This window comes from Pleurodeles waltl, chromosome 10 (genome assembly GCF_031143425.1).
Source record: "Pleurodeles waltl isolate 20211129_DDA chromosome 10, aPleWal1.hap1.20221129, whole genome shotgun sequence".
NCBI lineage: Eukaryota > Metazoa > Chordata > Amphibia > Caudata > Salamandridae > Pleurodeles > Pleurodeles waltl.
In genome coordinates this window covers 104,490,640-104,510,939 of record NC_090449.1, presented here as the reverse complement: position 1 = coordinate 104,510,939, position 20,300 = coordinate 104,490,640, and the positions used below count along the sequence as shown (strand labels likewise).

The 20,300-nt window shown below is 40.2% G+C and overlaps 1 protein-coding gene across 1 annotated transcript in view; it reads left to right on the top strand.

The window, feature by feature from the left end:
* The window catches only part of BAIAP3 (BAI1 associated protein 3), a 976,697-nt gene that overhangs the window by 518,735 nt on the left and 437,662 nt on the right, over positions 1-20,300 (top strand). The window contains exon 3 of the mRNA XM_069209880.1: positions 17,918-18,005. Within this exon, the coding sequence (XP_069065981.1) occupies positions 17,918-18,005 (88 nt within the window). The remainder of the gene's footprint in view (positions 1-17,917; positions 18,006-20,300) is intronic.

The window sequence follows — 20,300 nt, the reverse complement described above, 5'->3', positions numbered from 1 at the left end:
GAAACAAAAAAAATTATAATATCATAAATGAAACTTCACAGTTAATCACATACATATTTGTTAAATTTTCAAGGTCTTGACTTGATGTGGAGCTTTAATATATCTGCTTTGTGAGCTTACAGGCCAACATCATACAATACACTCTTATCCAAAACTACTGATTCAACATCATGACACAATGCTACATTCCACCACTTGCTTTCATCCACATATATCATATATCTCTTGGTTCCAGTAACTAGCTTAGGAGCAGACCACTTAGATCTTCCCTTCCTATATTGCTTCCAAGCCACACTCTCACCGAAACCCCTTACTTAAAAATTATTTGAAGAATTCCTTCTCAATTTCTCATTGTGTTTTCTCGCATACTGTTCCTGCTACCTTTCCTTTCTGTCACCCAACACATGTTCATCCTTAGCCATTCATGACATCCTTTACATCCAAGCTGAAAGAGCCGAAGTACAAGCTACTCTCCTTTTCAATAAAAAACAGTATCTCCTGGGCAGCAGAATGTGGAGTTGTTCTGTAATTTCACAACATATCTTTCACATCTTTCTTCCGATCTAAACTTCTACCCAAAGTCAGTTTTAGGCATTCTCCTAGCACTCGGTTCAATCATTCAACTAGTCTATTTTAACATGATTTTACACCACAGTCTTGTAATGATTGATAACTTATTTTCTGAGAAAACATTCAAATTCCTTTGATACAAATTGTGCCTCATTATCCGACACAGTAAGACTTAGACAACCTTCTCGTCTAAATATTTCTTCAGATAACTAAATTACTCTAGTAGTTTTAACATTTATCAAAAATGCAAATTTGGGCCCATTTGTAAAAATAGTCCACCATGTCTATGGCAAACCTTCTTTCAGGACAGAGACTGTCAAATGGGCCACAAACATCAATTGACACCTTCTCCCACGCCCTGTTTGGTAAAGGAACCAGTACTATAGATGTCTCTGACACAGCATGAGTCGTCACTGCATGCAAAAGGCATGCAATCACAAACAAACCTCTCTGTCTATTTATCCAGTCCCGGCCAACAAAAATTGCAATGTGCTTTTCTTTTCATTGCGGATATACCTCAGTATTTCTCATGTAACAGCCTTCACCTTAATGAACCAGGTGCAACCAATCTGTCACTCTTTCTAATAACTCAGTTTACTACTGACATTTCTGAACACACAGGTAAAAGTTCACCCAACTTGGCTCTGTCCTCACAATTGAGACCTCATGACCAGACAACTTGCTTAAAATGAATTGCATGTCCTTTCCCTCTTTGATAACATCTCTCATTTTCTGTTCCCAAATGGACAGCCTTACTAGCTTCCTCTCTCTCAGCTACCATCCACTCATCATCCTTTTGGACTCACTGCTGCACAATGGTGGTCAAGATGAACAATCTGCACTAATATTCTTAGATGCTGGTACACACTCGATCGCAATCGGTATAACCAGTTTGCTATTTGTGAAATTGCCTTCCCAGCTTCCCTTGTGGTAAACAAATCTATTAATGGTCTGTGATCAGTCTGCTGTTCAAACTTAGTTCCCCATAAATATGTTCTGAGATATTGCATCCCCCACCAACATGCCAATGCCTCCTTTTCAGTTGTAGAGTAAGTGCCTTCGGATCCCTTGAGAGTATGTGATGCAAATGCTACAGCCCTTTCATGCCCTTTCTCCACATGTATTAGTACCACTCCCAGACCCAGACTAAAAGGCTTTAACACATTTGCTTCACAATTGACTCCTTTATACTGACAAATGCCATCTGACATGAATCTGACCATTATCAATATTATCCACAAAGTTGCTGGAGACCTCTGTTGGGCAGTGGCACCTAAAGATTCAAGTTCCTGAATATATTTCCCCAACTCCCTTTGTCTGTCCTGTTTCACCAATGAGAGATCTGACCTGATGCGGAAGGATAGCTCACCCTTTTTGAAGCTATTGGCTTTCAAAGTTTCAGAAATAACTTGCTCCTTTAGTGAATAGGTTTTAAAGTTGACTAATATCTTCCTGGGTTTCTCTTTGTTTGGGTTTCTTTTAAATGGGTCCAGATGAATCCTCTTTATATCAGTTTCAAGATCCTTTAAGTCTACAGAAGAAACTCACTCAAATTCAGATTAGTCATAAACTCTTTCAGATTGACCCCTTCTGCTCCTTCTGGAATATTTAACACTCATGTTGTTTGTTCTTGAGTTGTTTTCTAACGATTCAAAATTTTCTCTGAGTTCCTTTTCCCCCACCCTCAGTGTCTGAATTTCTCTGCAATTAACATCTACCTCTTTATTTAATACCTCCCAAGAGGCTTCCACAGAACATAGTCTGTCTGTAAGATATGTTATTTTAGGTTCTAAACTATAACAAGACCCTTATATTTTAGCCTGATTTTTCTCCAAGATTGCAAATTTACATTTGATCTCCTCCGTCAGTCCTACTAGCAGAGATCCTATACTAGACTGCCGTGTATTGTCTTGCAATTTGTCTCCCACCACGTGAGGTGGCACTGGTAATTCCCCTTCTTTATATTTCACTGAGGGTTCCTGGGAAAGAACTTATAACCTTTCTATGAGCACTAGTCCTAAATCCCCATCCAAGTTTTTGTTCCATGTTGCAGCTATCAACAGGCAAAAACAGCTCAGACTGATTAAGGTTGGGGTGTTCCCCCCTTCTCTCTTGGCCTGTACCTGGGGCAGTGCCAAAAGCAATGGGTGTTGCGAGGAAACACCCACAGCAACACCCTTTGCACTCCCCTCTGCCAAAGAAAACTGCATCGGGGAAGCCCATATTTACAAGGTGGTCTTAAGCCAATAATACATACCCCATTTTTTGGACTTACAAAGTACACTTTTGAGATAACTTATTAATATATAAAAATAGGGCTCCTACTGACAAAGGCACCTTCGTTTGTTATGTTCACCCAAAATGCCTTCAAACTGTGGCCCAGACAAAATACAGTGACACTCCAGGTGGCAAACAATTATTTTTTATAATAAACCGCAGGCTACATTTTTAACCTTTAGTGCCATAGGTGCATTTTAGGAGCCATATATGATAGACATATATGGATGTTAAATAGGCCAAACACGGAGTTCCCATTGCACAGCCCGTTTTATGGAGGAAGCACAGGCACTTTAATACTGTCTTGCATTGGATAAGAGCAGAGGGTTCTTAAGCCAACAAAACCAGTCTTTGAAAAAATGAGGGGACAATAAAAATATTTTGCATTCTTTATAATAAAAACTATTAACAGTAATAAATAATAATAATACTGATAATAACAGAGTTGATGATGGAGATAATAAGTATAATAATACAATAAAATAAAAACTTAATAGCTTCATAGGTAAAATACATTTCAAACGAATTTTATATAATAAAAAAAAAACAAAGTACTAAAAATGAACGTGCAAATTAATATGTTGTTTAATAGTGGCAGAGTGGAGGTTTCTGTAGGCTCTCCCTATAAAAGGGTGCACACATATAAATGCTATTACTCATAAAAATATGTACTTGGTATTCTTGTTTTAGGATAATGCCTTTGACACATTCAATGAAAAGAAAAAAAGTGTGGCAACGGTATGTTGATAATGTGGCACCACAATGGCATTTGTGGTTCTTGCAAACTACAATTTTATACAGATCCACTCCAGTCACTTCGAAATATGGACTGCTCTCTTATTTTAGTTTCACTTTCCTTTTGCTGGGCAATTGCTTACTGTTTAAGTCTGCTTGCTTGCTCACCCTAATTCGTTGCGGATACAGGGCCCCAATGACTGACAATGCAGAAGTGTCAGTGATGCCTGTCTGATTAACAAACTGTTGTAAGCACAAAGGTAGAATTGAAGTGATCAAAAAAAATCAAGCTTCAAAAGTGGAGAGATAGAAATAGGGTTAAATGTCACAGTCTTGTCTTGTTTACAGAATTATGCCTGCTAGTTTTATTGTTGTGGGTACCCAACGTAATTGGCTCCACATATTCGTGGATGAATAAGGCTTTGAGAATGTGGCTCACAAAAGTCTATGGTTTGTATAGATTTACATAAGCGCACCTATGGGTTTCTCTGAATACCGAAAAAGTCATATTGTGGGCATACACCTAGGCTATCTAGGCTTCTGATAAAATAAGTATATAGTGATCATACTGTAACAACCTAAATCAAAGAAAAACTGGGACTGAGCAACCACCGCACTACTTGAGTCCATTTGTGAATACAGACCACATTTATTTTTAACTGCACTCAAGAAAGCATTAGATAGGATTTATAAAATTGAATATTATTTGCCAGAAGTTAAATGGTAGGCAGAGCAAGATACAAACATATGCTTGAGAAACATGTCATAATCTGTCGTTTCATGGCTTCTGACTGCTCGTGGCAGTAATCCTGTGACCAGCATTTACTCACTGGTGCAGAAGCGTTGTTGCATTTGGAAACAAAATAGCAGTTCGCTTGCTCAGCAACTCTGAAGTACAGAGCCAGGTGGGACATTTAGACTCAGCCCTGACCCTTGGGATGCCAGACCCAATGACGGTGATTGCTGAGCACAGGGGATTCACATTAATTGCATCTGTGGCATCAGCCTGATAACTTTCATTAATAATAACAAATAATGCTGCCTCGGTAATTAAATCCTAAATGTCGTGCAAACGTTTCTATTTTTAATTATTTCGCAAGGCATGGAATGAGCATTTCAAAAAGTGCCCATCTGTTATGATTTCCACTGGGTTAATCTAATTTACCAGGGATATCGATCATTTAATTCCAAAATTAATGAAATGCAATATCATTAGAGTTCTCCAACAATGACGATAACCGTTTCACAGTTCTCTTAATATTATTCAAATATTCTTTCAAAGTTGGTGTTCATTCAGTAAAATGATTTGTGAATGAACACAGCTGCAATTACAAGCAAAATTATTCTTTCACTTTCTGAAGTAGATGCAGTGGTAGGCGAATTATATTTTCACGGATGTAATATCATCATAAATCTCTATTTGTTCCATTTTTGCAAAGATTATTTGGCTCATCTGCTCATCTGATAGTACCAACCTGAATTACGGACCAATATCAACTTCTGTATATATCCCCAGTATCTAGATTGTATGTTAAATCAAATATATATATGTGCGTGTGTATAGATAGATAGATATATATATATATATAGATATAGATATATATATATCTATATATATATATATATATATGTGTGTGTGTATATTTTGTTTTTGTATTAGGAATGTGAGTTATGGTTTGTATGGCTCTTGTCCGAGCTATGGATTGCAAAGCTAATGATTGCTTGTGAATTGAATTTCAGTGGGGTTGTATCATTTATAATTTGTAAATTAAAAATGTATCCTTTAGAACTGTACTTTAAGTGTGGTTTACTAAATTACTTTCAGAGATTTGCTCGAACATATGTTGAGGTATTACAAGGAATCCTACTCCTAACTTCACTGTTAGTATAGTTTTTTCAATGAAATACTGTTTTCTATGATATACTCCTTCTAAATTTCAACCAGTCCCTGCAGCCAATCCCCCGTTTGCTTGTCCATTTACAGGCCAACCCTGTCTTTGGCCTTGTAGAGTGTAGGTTGGCCTCAGAATATGGCCTAACCCATCTTTGGCATTGCTGCCTCCTTCATCACATAACATGATCATGAGAATCAACAAGTCGTGTCAAAACCAGAGGTGCTGCTTACAGTTACTCTTCCTAGAAGAAATGTTTGCATCTGTGCAGCTTTCGATAAACAGAGACATTTTCTTGGAGTTGCTTAGGCTAAAAGCATACTCCGGTTATTAATGAAGTGCCCCATTACTTCATTCGGTATCCATAACCCTATCCCCATCATTACTGTAATGCTAACCCTTACACTAACACGAACCCTAAATGAAACCTTATTCTTTTACTAGCCACAGCCTCTAACCCTAATGCTAGTCCTATTTTGTAACCCTTATCCTCTCCCTAATTTCAACCATAATATAATTTTAATAAATGCTACTTACATTGTATTTTTTTTTTAAGTGTACATTCTCTTGAACCTCTTTCTTTTTTCTAAATTGGGTTCCTGGTTATTTTATGTCCTTACTATAGTTTCTCCTATTTTTCATACTGCCAGTTCGCTCAACCCCCCAAAAATTAAAAACAGTCATTAGCCATATCATTCCAGATCTTGGAAGAATGACTTGAGATGGCTTCTCTTCTACTTCTTCCTCCTTCCAATGTTTTCCGCCTAGTCTGGTGATATCCAGGATCCTGATCTGATGTTGGCCTCCAGAGGTGCCTAGATTGCTAGGCAGTGAACTGTGCTCTTATTGTGGAGGGCTTTATAAGTGATACAACTGGTCTTGAAAACGATCCACTCTGAAAGAGGGAGCCAGAATATGTATTTGATTGTAGTTTTGGTGTGGTAGAACTTCTTTGATCCCTTGATGAGCTGTGCTGCTGCACACAGACTACCTTTCAGGGCAGCTAGGGTGGTATTGGGGAGACAGTGGAGCAGGGCATTGCCTGAGTCTAGAGGGGAGAGGTCTAAGCCATGTATGTTTTGTTCAGGGGAAATTGCTTTACTTTATTCAAGAGACGGAGTTCACACCAGGTGTCTAGAACATCCTGATGAAGTGTTGCTTGAATGAGAGGTATGTGTCGCAGGACACAGAGATATTGCATGGTCTGTCACATGGGGTATTAAGCCTGCGTTCTATATGATAGGCAGTCAGGCTTGAGTCGAGGATTGTTTGGTCTGTTGCCAAAAGGAGCAATTTACTCTTTGTGGGGAGTCATTTCAGGAAATGAGTTGACATCCAAGACTGATGTGTATGATGCAGGATCTGAATCTATGTTGTTGGTTAAGGATATTTGTATGCTGGGTTTCATCTGTGTATTGATGGATCTTCATGATGGAGCCTGTACCCAATGGATAGAAGAGTTCTACGTAGAGTTTAAAGATTTATGTGAGAGGGGCAGAACCCTATAGTATTCCGCAAGATACAGGGAGAGTCTGTAATCTTCTGAAACCTCTTTGTATGTGCTGGTTGCTAAAGCTGTATGTTAACCATTTCAAAATCCCTTTCTTTCTTTCATGGATCTGATTAGATATGCATAGTCAAATGCATAGATGCGCTACTGTGAGAAATGTATATAATTTCCTTTGTGAAAATTACGTAAAATGCCCCAAATATTATGCAAAACTAATGTTATTACACAAAATGGCAGCTATTTCTTGCACAAAATGTGCCTTCTTGTCCATTATTTGTGCAAGTACATATTTTGTGCTAAAAAAAAACTACTGCAAAATCATGCAATACAAGCAACAGCTGCTCATCCTATGTCTGTTTGCCTGCTCTTTTATGTCCTGCGAGATGATTTATTTTGTTAAGCGAAGTCTCAATTACGTGATATAGCATCATCTCATGCTTTTCACATAACTAGACACTACAGGAGATCACACCAACATAATTGAAATTTTGCCTAGACCTATGTTGAAGGCTGCAGAGTGGTGAAGCAAGAGAAGCGGATATAGGTTGTTTCTGTCATTAAGGAGGCTTCATTGACTACTTGGAGTTTCTCTGTTGCAGAATAGTCTAATGCCTGAATAATTGTCCCATAGAGATACTTTTTACTCAGGTATTCCTGTATATGGGTGGTGACTGCTTTCTAGATTATTTTGCCTATGACTGAAAGATGGGCAAAAGGACGGCTTGGTTCAGGGATGATTTTTTTAGCAGTTTCTTAAGAGCATTTGGGAATGCTTCTTGGGTTAGGGAAGTGTTGACAATCTGGAAAGGGGGAGTGAAAGCCTCTCTTTGGAGTGATTTGATGATGGAAGAAGAAAGGGCATTTTCTTCTTAGGAGGATGCCTTGAGTGAGATCAGGATATAAGAGTGATCCATTTGCAAGTCTGATTTCAAGGAGGTCCATCTGACTGTGAGGTGAGGAGGGGAGGCTGGAAGTGAGGTGGACATTAGGGGATGATGAATGACTGAGATCCAGTGTCCTGTCTAATGGGTGGGTTATTAGTTAGGTGTTCTATTTACAATGTGTTGAGAAGTGTGCAGAAGATGTACTCCGGGCGTTTCTTTGTTGGTGCTGCAGAGGAAGTTGGAGTCAGCGATGCATGTGGGATGGGTGTGTTGGATGTAGGCTCTGGTGATTTCACCTAGGAAGTGATTGTTTAGTCCTGGTGATTTGTAAATAGGCTGAAAGGAGGCAGTTTTGGAAGTTTAGAGAGGAAAGTAGCAGTAGAGGAGCTCAAAAGACTCAGGTGTAGTAAAACGGTGAAAAGCAAAGTGCCAAGACGTCTTCTATGTGACTGCAAGCTACCTCGGTTTTCAGTCTGCAGTTTAATTGTTGGATGCGATTATCATCAGGGATGAAGAAGCCCAGGTTGTGTGAAAGATTGTATGAACCAGGTTTCAATGATGAAGAGTATATCGAGTTTGTTTTGGGTGTTGGTTTCGGGACCACGTAGGAATGAATGTGCACTGATGAGCATCAATTAAGTTTGTTGTGTTGTGTGATTGGTGTGTTATGTGGATGAGAGTAGAGGCATTATATTTGTGAATGGGATGAGTGATTTTGAATAGGCTGGGTGTGGTGTAGGAATGGACTGAAATGTAATTTTGCAAGACATGTTGAAGCTATTTTACCTGAAGCAGGGATTCTGGCCCTCCGTACATTCAGGTCAGAACATGTCATTACAGCTTCTTTGTCCATCCTAAGGGAAGGCCTCAGGATTTGACCAAAAGGAAGGGAGGAGACTGGAATTCACAGATATGGCTTTCTGTTAACATGGATGTTCGGAAATGAGTTCCACTTGCCCAGCTTCTTCTTTAAAATGTGGTTTTGTCTGGAACCAGCAATGTTACTTCCTGCAGAGATGGATGCTCAGAGAGACAGTGCTGTCATTTCGTGTAGTGAGAGAGAGAGAGAGAGCGAGAGCAATAGAGATGCTTGGAAATGTAGTGTTGTCCTGTTCTGTGAAGGTGGATGCTGAGTAATCTGGAAATGGTTTCCTGTTGAGATAATTCAATTTTGACCAGATTGTAAATCACTGAAGTGGGAAATTGCAATGGCTACTAGGGTTCACAACAGTTCATTTGTTAATTTTTTGCTTTTACAGAGTATTCATATTCTTGAGCATGTATGTCCCTATAGCTAAGATTCTATTTATAACATATAAAGTTCTCTTGCTCTCAGATGAGCATCTCAGAGAGAGATAGATAAACAAGAGAAATACTAATATCAGCAGCATAAGAGAATGTTTAAGACCCTCTTAAATGAAAGGTGGTCCTGAATGCTCTGAATTAGGGTGGAAAATGAATCCCAGAGTTTTGGTTAGTGAAAATTATCCTTCTCCCTGCACATAACAGTCAAGATATATGGACATAGAGCAAGAGGAAGGAGTTGGAGCAGAGTGATCAAGCCACTATATATCTGAGGGTTCTGCCTGCAAGGCCAGATTGTTGAAGCTTGTAAAACACTTGATTCAGAGGACCTCAGAACAATTCTTGGCCAACCAGAGGTAATGCAGCTGTTTTCTGACAGTGAGACTGGATCCAATTTTTTCAATCTTGTCACTTTCCAATTGGCAGTATTTCGAAAGTGCTGCATCTTTGACAATGGAACATGTAGGAGGCCCAGCCAAGACTAATGCAATTGTTACCTAGATGTGATAACACACAGGTCACAACCACCTTGATATAATATTACCTGGGTAGGAAAGGGAGTATATTTCTACGGAGAAGTAACATGTAAAAGCAAGAGGAAAATGTGGAGCTGGTATATGCTTGTACATTTAACTGATGATGTAGTAGTTTGCCACATAAATTAGGCTTATCAACGGGAATAAGAGTGTCCCCAAGTGGGAAGGGCTAGGTGGAATCGTATCAACAGTCTTGGTTTTTATCCTGCAGCAGTGGTTCTGTTTAACTTGAAGAAATATCACTTACCTATCTTTGGATCATCAAATGACAATCACTGAGTTGTTCAGAGAAGCCTGCGCCACCAAGTCCAAATATACAATCGGCCATGTCCCAACTGCAAATAACAGCACAAGGGGGCCAGGGGGCTAGTGATTTGGATAAGTCTCCACTGTCAAGAGTGGTTTCTATGAGTAACAATTTAGCAATTAACACTTTCACGCTTGAAATGCATCTGGTACCCAGCCTGTGTTAGAGAGAGATGAAAGAGCTTTGTTAATTGGGGCAGGATCACAGGAGTGAGTGATTATTATGATGTACAGGGCATATGTCATCATGAAAACCTGACAATACAAAATGGATGACCTCCACTTGTGAAGTGCTCAGAAAGATGATTCAACTTGTGGTAATAGGTTGACAGGGTTCAAGCACCTGCCGAAGTTTCAGCAAAATGTCAGAGTTCTTCATACCTTCATAGATGCTCTCATTTTTTAGCTAAATTGTTACAAAAATTACTGCGATGAAGGATTAGAGTTGTGACTGCCGCTGGCTGATTCAATGATTTGATGGCCTTTGGGAGAATATGGAGTATTAGTTGAGGAAGGTGAGAACCCACCCCAAAAAATAATCACAACCCTTGTCAGAATGAACTACAAAAGTCAATAAATAAATCTGTGCTTATCCCTTTCATAGCGTAGTACAGAGCAGTCAGCTTAACTTAGAGACAATGTGTAAAGAATGTATGCAGCACTCAAACAGTAATAATGTGAAAACACAACACAAGAAATATCCCAAACCAATTTTGGAAAATTGAGTATAGTTTAATAAATAAAATGATACCAAAATTTCAAACTTCTGATAAGTAGAACCAGAGTTATGAATTTCTTTAAGTGTAAGGTTCCAAACAGAGACAAATTGCTGAAGCGCCAACTGTGTTTATCTGCCCGCACTAGGCTGGGTCAAAGTCAGGAGTTAAGGCAGACCCCGACGGAGTGCGGGCAGGATGCAGGGACAAGATGAATCCCTGACGTAAGTTTACATTTGTGAGAAAGTGTGGTTGTTGGCGAGTAGGTGGGGGCAATCTGTGAGCTGGATTCCAAGCAGGGCTAGAAAACAAGTTTGCTGAAGAGCTGGTTCCGCTACAGTCATGGACAAAGTGGAGAAAACTCAGTCAGAAACCTGTGCCCAGGAAGGCTTCAACATCAACGGGTTGCTTTTCGGCATCTGTCCTAATTATGCTCTCTGCGTTTAGACTTTTCTGGAAGCCAGAGCTCCTTCAGTGGGGCAAATCAGCAAGCCGACCGGTGATTGGACATCGATGACTACATCTTCGACACTTGTCCAAGTCTTTGATGGCTCTTCAGAATAAAAGTTGGCAAAAAGTTTCTAAACCCCAGATCTTGCAGTTTGGGGATGAGGGAGTACACTCTAATTTCGAGGAAGGGATACAGGACTTAGGGGGCACCACTTTGGGGTTAGGACTCACTTCAACAGAGGCCAGCTGGGTCCAAGGCTCGTCCAACTGATACTGGTCAGGTGAACAGTTACAGAAAAAGGCACCTGGAAGTGTGTTGAGTCCCTGTAATTCAAACAGGAGGTCATGCAACTGACACTAGTTGGCACTTCTGGTGTCCTGAGTTCAAGGCAAGCAGGTACAATCTTCCTTCAGGTTCTTCAGAGAGCAGGTCAGTGCTTCTTCTGATTCTCCCATGTCCAGCAGTGGCCTGAGGAGAGTACTGGGGATGCCACATTTATACTCAGTGCCAGCATATGGGTGGGGAAAACTCCTGGCCGCGCCTTAACCAATGGGATAAAAGGTGCCAGGGGTGATGATACCCACTTTTGCAGTACATCCTGTGTGTTTTACTGTAAACTATCCCATAGTGTCCCTTTCTACCTTCATGAGTTCTGAGGAAGCTGCCACCTCCCACTGGGTTTGACTAGGAGGAAAAAGAGAGGCAGGCCAACATGTGAGTTACATCTGCCAGTGACAGGGTAGGCACCCTTTCAAACTCAGGAAGGGGCAGGTATGACCCCCAGGCCATTCTGCTCAAGAAGGAAAATCCTCTCCTCACCAAAGCCTTGTGTTCACTTTCTGGAAGCAGTTTACATCTCACTGCAGGGGAGCCGTTCAACCATCAAGTGACACTGGCAGAATAGCACACTGGATCCTAGCTATACATTGCTTAAGTTCCCAAAATAGGGCTGGTTCAGGGAGGACCTGGCCTGGCAGTTCTGGCTGGACTGTTCCCATGAGGAGCAGGGTCACGGCTGATTTACATATGGTGGATTCCAAACTGAGGTGGCATGATGGTCGAAAAACTATGGATTGGGATGCAACTCTGAGCGATTACGAGTGGGCAAAATTAATTCAAATATTCCACCTTGTTGTTTTTGCATTTGGCCCAGCAGGAAAATAACAACTTTTTAAAAGTTTGGTTTTCAAAATAAGAATATGAAATCTGACTGTACCACTAAGTTAGATTTAAAATTACTATTAAAATGAATCCTTGAATCATCTTTCTAGCTGCTCCCAAACGGATACTAAGCATTTTAAATGGTTATATTGTAACCCAGCATGTCCCTATGGGAGAGCCAGCCTTTCTACACCGAGCAACTTTGTTTTTTTTTCACTTCTAGCACATGTAAAACTTTAAATATTCATGTCTTACATTTTAAATACAATGCACACTGCCATATGGACATCTAGGACCTAGATTAGGCGTCACTTGTAAGTGCCCAAAAAGACGGGTTAGACCTTGCCAATGGTTTGTTTTGGCAGGTCGAAATCGCAGTTTAAAACTGCACACGTCAGCTTAAGGGCAGGTTTTAAGTCATGTTTTACAGTGATATTGTAGTGGGTGTCATAATGACAGCTGCAGCATACTTGTAACATTATATTTTACAGGCCATAGGTACATATAGTACCATGCACTAGAGACTTACAAAATAAATTACATGAGACAATTAGGTGTCTGCCAATCTTACCATGTCTAAATGGGAGAGGACAAGCACTTTATCACTGGTTAGTAGGAGTAAAGTCTGCAGAGTCTTATGGCCAACAAAAATGGGTTCAGTTACAAAAGACAAATATGTGGGGCGACCCTGCAGAAAGGGCATATTTTCCAACAATGATGAACAACTAGCCTAAATGATTATTAGCTTCTAATACATATGTGCTCAGATGATTAGACTTAGCAATTCAGACAGTTTTTGTAAGCATGCAAGGGAATTGTGTAGTTTTGAACAAATGTCTCCACATAAACTTTGCACCATTTATCCTCAGACTGCCTGGTTAGGCACTGCTCTTTCTTCGGGGCTTGCATTACCCAAGGTTTACCTGGCCAGTTAGCTTCATATAGCTTTCACTGGGGCCTGCTGGTATACTGTGCCTCTGAGGTTCCTGTTAAGGAATATAGGAAGTTCTTCTATATTGCTGTGTGGAAAGTCTGATTTAAGGGTAACACTAAGCTTACCTAGCACAGCAAAAATGTTAAGTTTCACCCAAACGCAGCGTGACTTGTCCGTGCTCCAGAATAAACTTTTTTCAGAATATGTATTTACAGCTCTTCTGGTCTAAATAATACAATGGAATGCCTGCACTAGCAGGAAAATAATTTGTATAGACTTTCTCAGAATATTGAATACATGCAGGTGTGCCACATTCTCTCATTCTCTCCCTTTGACTGACTTGAACTGTGCTATCGATTACTCATTGAAAGTGATGTTCCTGCTGATTTTCTAATTAATCACACTGTGCTTCTCCATGTTGGATAGAGGACTCCAGTGATGGAACATATTTGTAACTTTTGTCAGGAAATAAATGAAAGTAAATAGAATTTCTCTGTGGTTACCTATAAAAACAATTACACATATGAAGTAGCAGACATTTTATATACAGTTAATTACTCAAACGACAGGCTATGAAAAGTTATATAGCATTGCACTATCTCCATCTATTGTGTATGACGAGCTAGGCCCAGGCAATGCATTGAATAGTTATGTATGGCTCCAGCTGCCGGCATCACAGGAAATACCACCAGTGCTGTGGGCGGGGCTTCCAGTCAACGCCAGCCAGATGCTACTTTCTAGTCAATGCAGGTCCTGGCAGCACAATCCTAATCAAACTGGGACATCTCCTTTCTTTGGCACAGCTGTCCGCCTCTGTGGCATTCTGGTACTTGTAGTGCTCAATCCAATACCGAATTTGTAAAATAGTAAGTGCCATGGCCCAAATGTTTGCTCAGAAGCCAGCAACCGGTGCGACTCAATGTACTGAGGTTGCATAGTCTAGCTTCTACTTCATACCTCCTTAATCCACTTCCAGACACTCTCTGCCCCTTCATGTCATGCTTGCAGGTTCTTTTTCATCCCTGATTTCTCCATTTATGACTCGTTTACAGTTTTTCTCACCCTCCTATCTTCCCTCTCCAAAGCTCATAGACCTTCAGCGCTGGATCCATAGGCAACAAAGTATTCTGAAAAAGACAAACTTAACTAATATTAAACTACTCCTAAAAGTTTTGTAACAAATTCCAAAATGATTTTGGGTGTGTTTGCTTTCGCTTTACAGGTCCTACTTAAAATTTTCATTTTATCTCTTTCATATAAGTGAGCAAAATATCAAGTATTTAAGCTGTTTGTGGCAAAGTTGATGAAGTAACCATGTATTAATAGGAATATAATATCTAGTGCCATACGTTTAAAGGATAGTGCAAGTCAATCTGGAGTTCCCTGACCTTAAATAGGAACTACAGCTTTGTCCTTCAGTGTGGTCACAGACTCCTTGATGACTTGCAATGTCTTTATACTGTATGTCAGGTGGTACTTTATCCCTAAATAAAGGTCATTCAAAAGAAGGACAAATATTCAGATGATTATGCATTATAAACTATTATCAAAATGGACACCTACCCGCTGAGATCTTCTCAATGCACTTTGAAGGGGTCATTCTGGTGCTGCCAGACTCCACCATATAGAGCTTACCTACAACTACCATGATTGTGATAAAGCACAAATAATAGTCAATATCATGCTTACTTAATAAGAGGTTGGGAAAACAGTCAGTGCTGCTTTTCTAGGCCCTGACAAGAGGTAACAAAGACATAAGTATGTTTCATCTGACAAAGTTGTAATAGACCAATTACTAAAATTCCAAAGGTCCTTGATACCAGATGTCTCTTAGACAGGATGTAGTTGAAGGGAGTAAGTAAACTGTGATGGCATCTGCCGCCAAAAAGCTTTGATAATGATTTATTTTCATTCATCAATTGCTTTATTTTTACATTTTCATATGGGGAACAATTTACAACTATTTAAACACTAGCTATCAAACTACGTCACGTCACGTGTACTCATTCACTCCCACTCGAAAACAATAATAGAGGTTAGGTGATCCTAACTGGAATAAATAATGCTCCACTTCAATACTTAGGTATTCCCGGTATGCTTAACATCGCCATTATGTAACGTGTTCTTTAAATACTTACACATTATTACGTAACGGTATATTATCTTTAAAAAGAAAAAAATGGTTAACTATTTGTCCATGGTTTGAAACAGACAGACGTTATTATTAATTTCAACGTGACAGATAACGGTTTCATGACGTAAAAGCTCTAAATGTAACAAGAAATTATGTTTCTGACGAAATTCTGTGATGAGGATGCCACACCTTTCACTGCTGACTGTAAAAACACACCAGCCCTGACGTGGGGGGCAGAGGCCAGTTCACTGTATAGAATGTCACACTTTTAAAGCACTGAAGAAACGTCCTTCTGTTTTTATGCATCAAACTAAGTAGTAATAAATCAAATGTTCATGCAAGAATTATTCTTTTTCCAAGTATAGGAACCCGAACATACTAATGCCCCCCTCCCCCCCTAACTCAATAACCCTGAATACATTTGTCTCAAAATCCTGCAATTTCGAGTAAATAAATATCCCCTAATCCACGGGTATATGGTAAACGAATGCCTCTTGGCCGACGCTTACTCTAAACTCAATAAACTAGATTTGTCTGGAGGCTTTAGGCCACTCTAACAAGGCCAACGTCTTCGCTCGTGTACATCCATTCCCTGTGCTTTCTGCTTCCCATTAACGGAGGGAGCATGCGCGCCGTTTCCTCGCGCTAACGCCCCGCCACGTTCGACGCCCGGACTCGGGCGGTCAAAGGTCTCCAGACCTCGCCTTCAGTATCTGCCGTCCGGGATGGCTGCACCACGTGCCGCGATTCCCGCTCAACACACAAGCACCGCCTGAGAGAAACAGACTTCAATTCCTCGTGGTGCCCCACTTATATCGATGGAGCTTTACTACTCCATCATCTGCTTCCTCCCGAATCTGGAAGAGCCCTTTCTTGTCATTTATCCTCAAAAGGACTCTTTTCGAAATCCTTCTTCCTTGAAGGTACTTATACATTTCCTAGCTTATAAAAGACGCTCCTTTTTGTTATTATACGCCAGACCACTTCTGATCCTAATTTTACTTTTGGTGCTCTTATTCATCCATAATTAGATCTATTGGAGTAGTAAGTGTCTTGCACGTCATTATTTCAGGCTCGAAAACCCCAGAGGCCTGGCACCAGGAAGGGGAGAAACACGTGTTGGCTCTTAGATGTGTTTCCTCTTGTCTTGGCTGTGCAAGAACAGCAATACTGATGGAAACAAGGAACACACCATACAATGTATAATCCCAGATTCTGCTGAGAAGCGGGCGCATTTTTGTGTCTTTTGGGTGTTTAAAAAGAATTACTATTTATAAATGGTGTTGGGTGCCTGCATCCCATATATCTTTCTGAAAATAAAAAATATCCGGTAACCAAAAATAAATTACATAGTTACAGGTAATTGGCGATATGGGAGCAAACTAGTAAAGATTCAACGAGCAAAAGTATTGCTGCAAGAAAGGGTCCCTAAATCCAAATAAAATCATGGATGAAATTACATTTATGAGAGTAGGAGTGAAGCATCATGGGTGATGCAACAGAGAGAGAAAAGAGTGGGGAGGAGGAAGGAGCTGTGAGAGGAAGAAGAAGGAGAGACTCTGATGAGGCCAGTGCAGAGATCAGACAATGCAGAACGAGGAGCAGTATCTAGTGTGCAAAGCTGAAGAGGGAGGGGAGAAAATATGTCAGAAGTTGTCAATCAGTTAAAAGTTTCTAGATTGGAACTGTGTTTCTAGAGGAAATTGTTAAAGGTCAAGAAGACATAATAGGGCCAGAAGCTGTGCTAGTTTACATTTAGGCTTATGTTCATAAAGCTGTATTTCTTGGTTAATTTGGAAAGTAGCTGTGTGGTTTTTTTTTGACTGTCAAAAAGTAATAACTTTATGAAATTCATGCATGCACACCTACCGCTCTTAAAGTTATTATTTTTTGTGACTCAGGCCCTGTGACATTGTAGTTCACACATCCATAAAATGTATGGCTGTTATTTTATTTTTAGAACCCATGCTAGCCAAGAGTTTTAGATTTTACTAAAATAATATGTATAATAATATACTTACTTATAGGGGCTTTCAGTCAGCCCTATTCATCAACTGATCTATTACATCACTTACATTCTGATTACATCCACTACAGCATACAATATGCGGCGGTGGGTCAGCCCACTTATTCCATTGACCATCTTCACTGTGCGTGACAACATCTGACCTTTCACCTGGAGCACATCCACGCACGATTAGTTCTCTTAAGTGTCAGGGACTGTTTTGGTAATGTGTTCCTTTAGGGACAAAAAAATAGTTTTGCTGTTAGCCAATGTTTGTATTTTGTTTAGACTGACGAACTCCAGGCAGCTTACCCACAATAAGGTTTTGTAAAAAAAAGGCCAGCATCACTCCGATTTGGCGTTGCCAGTGCTCTTTCAGTGTATTTGGGCGAAGTCCTGATATAATTCTATTTTCTTGTGAATCAAGGAATTTTCTGTTCTTTAAATATCAGATTTCACACATTAACCACGAACTAAAATAAAATCTGATTTCGCCCCCAGGGATACCAAGGAAGATGGGGATTTTTTTGAAAAAATGAAATGTATTCTTCAAAAACAAGAAGAAATGCAGAGGTGTGGACGAATGGAGGTATGTTTTATTAGTCTTGGTTTTTACTATATCCCTATTGCCCACTGCAAGGGCTTTGCCCTTTGAGAAGTGCCCTTCTTTCGAGCTATGTATATGTTTATATATAAAAACACAGAGGGCAATTATTGACCGGTGCTTCTCTCAGCAAAGGGACTACATTTGTAAACATTTCAACCTCTGATGGAAACGGGGCCTATGACAGCCACTAACATAGCGCTTTATTATCTTCAATGGAGCTCAAAAAATTAGTCATCTAATATAAGGTTATATTCAGTTGCCTAGGTCTAGGATGGTCTTTAAATGTCCTCTTCACGAGCTATAGTGAAGGAGGAGTAATTTAACAACTATTATGGCACTTGGTAAATTACTTACCTTTGTTTCTAGAATACTTCACCTTTGGAAGGCAGAATAGTACAAGGTAAAAAGAGAGAAACAAAAAGAAAAACATTAGTAGATTGGAGAAATGTCGCTTTGCATAGGGCCTATTCATGGAGTCTGCACCATCAATGACTTACCTTTTCTACCAGTATTGTCTTCGTTGGAGCTGCCAACATTCCAGTGTTGTAATAAGTATTATGTATTCTGTAGTTTTTTCATGCACAATTGTATTTATGTCACATTGCATTTATTGTCATGTGTTATTTTGTTTATAGGTTTATTGTGAGTAAGACAATCATGTCAGTCATATAGTATGGCACAGATGGTATTTTTCTGTTGCTAGTGCCACTGTAACACGCAACATGCAAATATTAAGAAAGCATATTGTTTAAAATCTTGTTCCAATATTGGAACGTTGCAAGCTCAATTATGCAGTCCCTAATAAGTATGACAGTACCCTTGAATGGGAAGATAATCAACAAAAATTTGCAATGAGGCCTAAGATGTATAATTTGCCCCAATTTCCTTCGCCAGATCTGAGCTCAGTGTAGCACATGCGCTCACCCGGTTCATCTCTCCTTCAGATCCCCCTGACTGCAAGTCACCACTGCATCCTCTCTCTACCTACCTCTCTCATCGATTGACCTCTCTTCTCCTCTCCCATAATTCAAGCCTCATTGAGTTGTATTGCACTAAGAAGCCTTGTGATGGCTGCTTTCTCTGGCCCAGTCACAATCAGGTGCCCCAGGACATGCCACTGGGCAGGCTAGGCAGAAAATAGGTGAGTCTCTCAAAGCACAGTCCATGGCTACTAGGGTAGTTGTGTGCTCATATTGATGCCCTCTATAACGTTTGGCATCTGATTAAATAGACTTGCAATTTTCTTCCTCCATCCTCTTGCTTTTCTGTGAGATCTCACAGATCTGCTTGTGGTGTGACTGGGCCCTGGACTGCAAAGCTAAAAAGTATGCAGGCTAACTCACTGATGATTGACACTGCCCTGGTTGCCTGGGGTTGTTTCAGTAAAATTCTGTGCCTGGATCTTTCTGTGAGCTAATGGTCTTTGAGAGGTCACCATTGTGGGCATTCTTCTAGGAGCTACTGTACCAGGTGAAAAGGTTGGAAATTGCAGAGGGGTTGGTTTTTGTGGGTGAATCTTAGTAGGAGGAGAGGCTGCCGCTGGAAGCGGTTGGTGAGGTACTGGCAGTCAAGGTCGGGCAACCCATTAAGCCTTGTCTACCTCATACTGGTACAGCAAAGCTTCAGTTCTGCCCTCCTGTTCCTCCCATCACATATAAAGCGAGTTAAACTGGGACAGGCATTGTTAGACCTGTCCTGTCAGCCTGAGGGTAGTCTTCCCCCAAACATTTGGCCTTTGCTGTCCACTTTTTGCTGAAATTTGTTTTTGTTGGGTTTACGACTCTGTGCAACTTACCACTGCTAACCAGTGCTAAGGTGTGTGTGCTCTCTCCCCTCTCTCCCCTACATATGATTTGACTGGTTTAAACCAGATTGGCATATTTATACTTACAGGTTCCTTGTACTGTGGTATACAATATACCCAAGTCCTGTTAATTAAAGGCTACTAGTGGGCCTGCAGCACTTATTATGCCACCCACTTAAGTTACACCTAAAAACATGTCCCAGGCCTGTCATTGCAGTCTGAACGCAGGTTTAAACTGCCAGTTCGACTTGGCAGTATAAACCCCTTACCAAGGCCTTAACTCCCCTTTTATTGCATATGTCACCCCTTAGGTAGGCCTTAAGTAGCTTATAGGGCAGGGTGCATAGTAATTAAAAGGTTGGACATTTACTTATACGTTTTACATGTCCTGGCAGTGAAAAACTCCTTTATTATTTTTTCACTACTGTGTGGCCTTCCTGCCCCATGGGTTAAAATTGGGTTTCGTTGTTACA